Genomic DNA, 7,030 nt, shown 5'->3' on the forward strand with positions numbered 1-7,030 from the left:
CCTTACTCCGGTACGTCAAATCTGTACCACCGCCTCCCTTCACAAACCTCACCACCTAGAGTGTCATCAGTGATAGTTTATCCTTGTATTAACAGTGATCGATAACATTGATTTCCATATTTGAAGAAATATAGTATTACCTTGTCGAAATAATTAGATCGTACGAATTAATAATGACACGAAGATGCGCCTCTCATCACTGGAGTCCACGTACGCGTCCTGTGCCGCACTTTTGAGTATATTTTTACCATTACAGTTTACCTATAAAATCGTGCGACAAGTAAAAATCAATATAAACAAGAAATTGCCAGTTTTAGAGTTGAGATAAAGTAATTTTTTTTGTAATCATTCTAATTTACAAAAATAAAACAATTAGATTATACAACTTTTACGATGACACAAATACTTATTGCGATATAAAAGCAAAAACATATTTTTGTCAGTTCGGATCATTATATGTAATGTACACTTTAGTACAGTTTATTTTATATCTAATAATAACCAACACCTACATGTATACAAAACTTATAAACAAAACACATTTAAATCGATTCTCCAAGATTGATGACGACTTTTCCTCTCAGATGACCATCTTGAACTCGCTTATACGCAGACGGCGTATCTTTAAACTCAAAGACATTTTCAACAATGGGAACCATCTAGAATCAAATTCAAATCGTTAAGCAAATCCAAAACGAATATTAAAAATCTCCTTAAGGGCGAAAACACACTGAGTGGTACGTGTTTCTTTAGATACTTTTTAACATGCGGAAAAAACGCAGCACCTTAGCCCATATACAAAGTACACACCTAAAAATCACCCCCTAGAGTGTTTTTGGTGATAATTTATCCTTGTATTTATCCTTTGCCTGACAGTGATCGATACCTAGTGGTTAGCATATAATGCTTTGAACAGAGTGGTCACGGCTTCAAATCCCACTGGTTTCTGCTGGCCGGACCTTGGATTTGTGTCTCCAGGTCGACCGTTTCCTATCAGAGTTTACCAATTTATGTGATTTTCATTGAAACGGTTCCAAAAATCGGCAACCTTACCCATTTTCTCGCAATACTCGAGTTTTCAGCAATCTCGAATTTCACTGATTCGTATAAAAATGCTGCAAATTTAAAAATATGACCATAGATGTCACTGTGGGTGTTAATAGATATTTATTTACTTTGTATAATACTTGTATCAAATGTATAGGTACAATTTTTCAAACCACACAATCGAAAGTATTATGTGCTAACCACGGATCTACTTAGCAGAATAAACTAGTGGTTGGCATATAATGCTTTGAACAAAATGGTCACGGGTTCAAATCCCACTGGTTTCTGTTGGCCAGACCTTCAATTTGTGACTATAGATCGATCGTTTCCTGTCAAAGTCTGCTAATTTATCTGTTATTTATCAGACAACAGTTCTAAAAAATTGGTAACCTTGCCTATTTTCTTGCAAAATCTCAAATTTTCAGCATTTTCGAATTTCGCTGAATTGTATAAAATGCTGCAAATTCACAAATTTGGCCATAAATGTCTCTGTGGATATTAATTGATATGTATCTATGATGTACTTTTTATAATACTAATAATATAATACTTATAATATAGCCAGCAGCATAGCTCGGTCGTTAAGCTTCTGCTTAGCGTCGAGAGGCGCCGGGTTCGATCCCATGAGCTGACCTCGATTGAAAAGAATTTTTCTGAGTATATCTGTAGTGCTGCTGATATTTGTGCCTCCAGGTCGATCGTTCCCTATCAGAGTTTGCCAATTTTCTCTGATTTCATTGTTGAAACGGTACCCGAATAAAAATTGGCTAAAACCCTTCCTATCTACTATGTCACCACTATTTGATTATGATTAATGTACAATAAATTTGCTGCTGGTCAGTACAATAAATTTGCATGCTGGTCCTATCAGAGTTTGCCAATTTTTTCTGAATTTCACTGATTCGTATAAAAATGCTGCAAATTTAAAAATATGACCATAGATGTCTCTGTGGGTGTTAATTGATATTTATTTACTTTGTATAATACTTGTATCAAATGTATAGGTACAATGTTTCTGGCTAGGAAGGCGCATTGATGTTACCTGTTTCCTGGTATATATTAAAAATAAATACTCAAAATACTAAATAAATAACGATGAATCCCATATTTGAAGAAATGTAGGAGAAACTCGTCGGTTGCATATGGATATGCATACACGTGCTACCTCCCAAATATATGCATTCTGCACGTGCAACTACACCCGAATTCTGTTTACGGTCACAGCGAGAAGCTGAAGCAAAAAAAGAAGGACGTGACGTCCCATACCACTCAGTGTGTTTTCGCCCTAAAAAACCAACATACCGATTTTGAGCTCACTAAATCGTACACATGCTTAATGCCTTCAGAGGACGGAGTGAAGTACGCCCAAGTGATTAAACCTCCATTTTTCATTGACATAATATTAGGACAGATCAGATCGGACACGGTCGTAACGAATCCTCTGACGAGTCCCAAATTGTCCATATTCTTCAACACTGGAGTCGTGAATGTGACGTAGTTTCTGAACTGAAGCTTATTCTTCATGGCATAGTCCGAACCGAGGCCGGCACAATCCACTATAACATCAAATCTGAAACATTTCACAGTTTGATGAGATTCAATTCAGATTTCGAGAAGTATTTTTAAGCAGACGCATTTCGAGCACCTTCCCAAGTCTGCTAGTTTTTGATGGAATTCAGGTGAGCTGTAATCCAACACGCATTCAGGCCCAAAAGATTCGACCAAAGGTATGGCATCGGTTGAGCAGGTGCATCCAACCTATATCATATACGAAATATGTAATATAGTAGATAAATAAGTGTAAAAATGCTAGACTTTCATTATATTGTGTACTTTGGCTCCTCCTGCGATTAACATTTGAACGGCTGCATTTCCCACTCCTCCGGAAGCTCCTAAAACGAGCGCTTTTAAACCGGTCATTCCATGTAATTTTAAGTTTGCACTGAACATAAGACCAGACCATGCAGTGAGAGCCGTATATAACATAGAAGCGGCTTCTTGTGTATTGATGTTATTTGGTATTTCACTTATCTGAAACAAGTTCATATAAAATTGAAGTGTATGTCGTTCCAGGTTTTGTCTATCATACATACATCAATGTAATTCTTAAGTTGCTAAGGCATTTTTAAAAGCGTACGAATATAGTACAGCTTCTACACAAGGGCAAAGACACAATTCGATTCGCTCCATATTAATGATATCGAGCCCCAGAAGCATGATCTCATCACTCGACTGTACATCGAGAAATTGAGTACAACTTCACAAAGAACAACCTTGTAGGAATCTTCCAGAACATGATCTCACTAGTCAAGCTACACATTACACAACCAACCAGGATATAAACTATCGCACCAGCCCCAGACGTCAGCGAGCCTCTGGAGTTCAGCCAGCCCACTCCTCCGAAGTCGAGCAACTACCTCCTTCGCCGTACATACAATGATAGTTGCTGTCTCAAGGTTTGTCTTTTCTAGAGTATCTATCCTAGACTCTAGTTTATGTATCTTCTGTGTAAAATCATTTATTAAGGAATGGGCCATCTCCAAAGAGTTCTTCAAATCAGAAACATCAGATTTCAGGGATTTGATGTCATCTGACATTGATCTGAGAGGGGCTAAGTCCATCTAAATATCGAATATAAATTAAGAAAACCGAGTTTCCATAGGCCGGGAACGGTGTCATCATAAACTAACTGCCTATAAAAGTCACAAAATAATGTAACAAGCTGCAGATATCTGTTTATGTATATATAGCCAGCAGCATAGCTCGGTCGTTAAGCTTCTGCTTAGCGTCGAGAAGGCGCTGGGTTTGATCCCAGGGCCGGGTCTCGAATGAAAAAATGAATTTTTCTGGATTTGTGACTTCAGATTGATCGTTTCCTATCAGAGTTTGCCAATTTTCTCTGATTTCATTGTTGAAACGGTTCCCGGAAAAAATTGGCTAAAATCCCTCCTATACGATATGTCACCTATAATGTGTTATTAATTAATGTGCAATAAATAAGTTTGTGTACAAATTGATAATGTCTCATTGATTTGCGAGTTTTTCAGTGTCTCGTAATTCAGTGATTTATATAAAAAATGCTGCATTGTAATTGTAATTTATAATTGGCCAGGAAGGCGCATTGGGGTTTACCTGTAAGGCCTTCCTGGTATATATGTAAAAAATAAATAAATATAATATAATTAGTATATATACTCGGGTGATGTTAAGCTGTTCTAAAAGTAGCGTTTAAATGTATTATTATATACCATATTTGCATCTACTACGACATATTCGGCGTGGCTTCCTTGTTGATGCACTGGAACTACACCCCAAACTCGACTCCCGACAGGAAGTTTATTATATTCTCCCAATCCTTTCGAGACGATTTTACCACAGAAGTCCCGTCCCAAAGTGAGCGGAAATTCAACATTATCAATGTGACGCATCAAGTTCAAAGCGGTTGCACCATATCCACCTAAAGCAAATCACAATGTTAATTATATCGTTGATGTTTTAAAATGTAATCAATGCGGTTGTGATGTACTCTCACCGATCATTGCAACGTCTATTGGATTTACTGAAGCTGCCTCGACCTTTATGAGGACTTGGTTGGGGTGTGCGATGTGAGGGATTCTGGTTTGTGGCGAAAGTTGGAGTTCGCTGAGGTCTCCGTATGAGTGGATTTGCCACGCTGACATTTTGTCTCGAGCATTCGCCAAGGGCAGAGCGGCTGCTGATGATGATTGTCGAGGGGTGGAGCAGCCCACTTGTCGGGCCGCCGCCCTCAGGGTCGTCGCCCATCTCGAAGCCCCCATAACCATTGTTAATCTGTTCGAATAGTATGCACTTACAAGTCAACAGCTGATCTATTACCGGTATGCCGGATATCTGTCAAAATGACATTTACAAAATGCTGCCATATTAAAAATAATGGAATACTTTTTATATGGTATTGTTTTACTTTTCAGTGTTCACTTTTCAAGGTCTGTTCATACCTAGTCAGCACGTACCGACTTCAGCAGGTATCCGGCCGTACGAAAAGTATTATTTGGTACATTTTGTATGGGTATATTCATACCAACCGTCACGTTTACGCCAAGGCGGGCTTACAGCAGTACCCGACATTTCCTGTTCATACATTACAGCAACATCCGTCAACGTATCGTATCCGTTTTTTTGGCCATCGTGGAAATATACACGCGAATTACGTGCCATGAGTCTGCCGCTTTGCTGTTTTGGACCAATTATCGATAGTGACAGTTGACAGCTGTTAAATCTTTCGATATGGTTTTGGCAAAAATATTTTAAAAAAATTTAATTTTTTTACGGAAATATTTAAAAAAAATTTGTCCATCATCCACAAGCTCCTTATACAGTGTCCAAAACTCTCCTTCGGTTTTTCTATTTTTTAACATGGGATGCACATCAAAACGCCTCCGTGCTTTTTTATTGCCTTCTTGAGCTTCTTCTTTCAACAACAACGCGATTATACATAATTTTTCGTTCGATAAACGCCGAAACATTTTTGCTGACTTGTATTCTGACGCGTAGCTACGAATGTACGTGTATGCATTCATATTGTAAATACTCTACAATACGACGTAAGCAATATTGCGCCGTTTCGTCATGGCCTGTAATGTATAAGTAAGCCGATTTTGCCTTGCACTCGGCCAAAGTGCTGTGAACGTGACGTGACCGCGACGTGTAGGTAGATATGAATAGAAATGTAATAAAATGACATATTTGAAACGGAGTCGTGCAGTGCTGAAGCCGTGCAGTGCTGTTAAGTATGAACAGACCTTCAATGGGGATTTTTTTAAAGTCAACTATTCTTTTAGAAAATGAATCACTACAAAGCGAGGTGAATTAAATTGAATTTTAATGGTTTGATGATTATTAGGCACAAAGCGATCTCGCAAATGCAATTAAATCTCGATCACAGAACATCCGGCACCCGAAAATTCCATCCATCTAGAGGCCCCCACCCGAACTATCATACTAACGAGAACTCGAGTGTCAGATATTCCGTAATTGCGATTTCAGAGGCAACGATTGTCGTGTGCGCAATCGCAATGTGCGAAATAGTCCGTTCACCTTAAAATTCATGTGGCTAACGCAGTGCTACTCAAACTATGGTCCGCGGCTCAGTACTGGTTCGTGTACCGGGGGCAGCCGGTCCGTGCACAAAGAAGTAAATAAAAAAATTAAAACAATAGCTTATTATAACGTATATATTAATTAATTTGGAAGGATTGTAAATAGGTTTTTGAGCTATTTTTCCTATTATGCTGTAGATTAACATTACAATAATATAATACTATGATTACTAACCAAATTAAATTAAATTGTAAAATAGAAAATGATCAGTAGATCAGTAGCTATTAAAATAGATATAAGATGTATTGTGAACATAATTTCGTAATAATAAAAGGCATTTAAAAAATCAAAAATAATAATAATAATTTGGAAGATAAACTAATTGATCTGACTACAAATGAAGAATTAAAAAAGTGTTTCTAAACCACAACTTCACTTGTGTCCTTTTGGATCAAATTGAAAGCAGAATTCTTCGCAGATATTAAAAATATGCACTGAAACTCTTTTACCTTTACGAGACTGGTTTCTCAACAATTAGTTTAATAAAGACAAAATATCGTAATAGTGTAAATTTTCATGATCAATTACGTGTGGAATTAATTGTCTTCGATAAAACCATGACTGGATAAGTTATCTAATAACAATCAAGCTCATTTCTCATTAGTTTTTTTTTTCATTTTCATTTTTCATCTTTGTCTGAGTACATATGTATATGATATATAGATATTGTATTTCTTCGAATTCAACAAAATAAATTTTACTACTTTTATTTGTTATATGAACAAATTTTCACTCATATTCATATATAACTTTTTTATTTAAAAATATGATGCTGGTCCGTGAGAATTACTGAAAAATATATGCTGCTCCGCTAACTGAAAAAGTTTGAGTAGCACTGGGCTAA

At 37.0% G+C, this 7,030-nt stretch overlaps 1 protein-coding gene across 1 annotated transcript; it reads right to left on the reverse strand.

The window, feature by feature from the left end:
- Positions 1-306: 306 nt before the first annotated feature.
- Positions 307-4,944, reverse strand: LOC143918803 (NAD(P)H oxidoreductase RTN4IP1, mitochondrial-like). Its single transcript, XM_077440871.1, has 6 exons — positions 4,580-4,944; positions 4,296-4,504; positions 2,881-3,078; positions 2,693-2,805; positions 2,350-2,617; positions 307-659 (listed from the first exon to the last, which is right to left on the reverse strand). Exons 1-6 carry the CDS (start codon positions 4,848-4,850, stop codon positions 543-545), a joined length of 1,176 nt encoding a protein of 391 aa, XP_077296997.1. The 5' UTR covers positions 4,851-4,944; the 3' UTR covers positions 307-542.
- Between the last annotated feature and the right edge of the window lie 2,086 nt (positions 4,945-7,030).

The sequence above is a fragment of the Arctopsyche grandis genome, chromosome 11 (genome assembly GCF_051622035.1).
Source record: "Arctopsyche grandis isolate Sample6627 chromosome 11, ASM5162203v2, whole genome shotgun sequence".
Taxonomy (NCBI): Eukaryota; Metazoa; Arthropoda; class Insecta; order Trichoptera; family Hydropsychidae; genus Arctopsyche; species Arctopsyche grandis.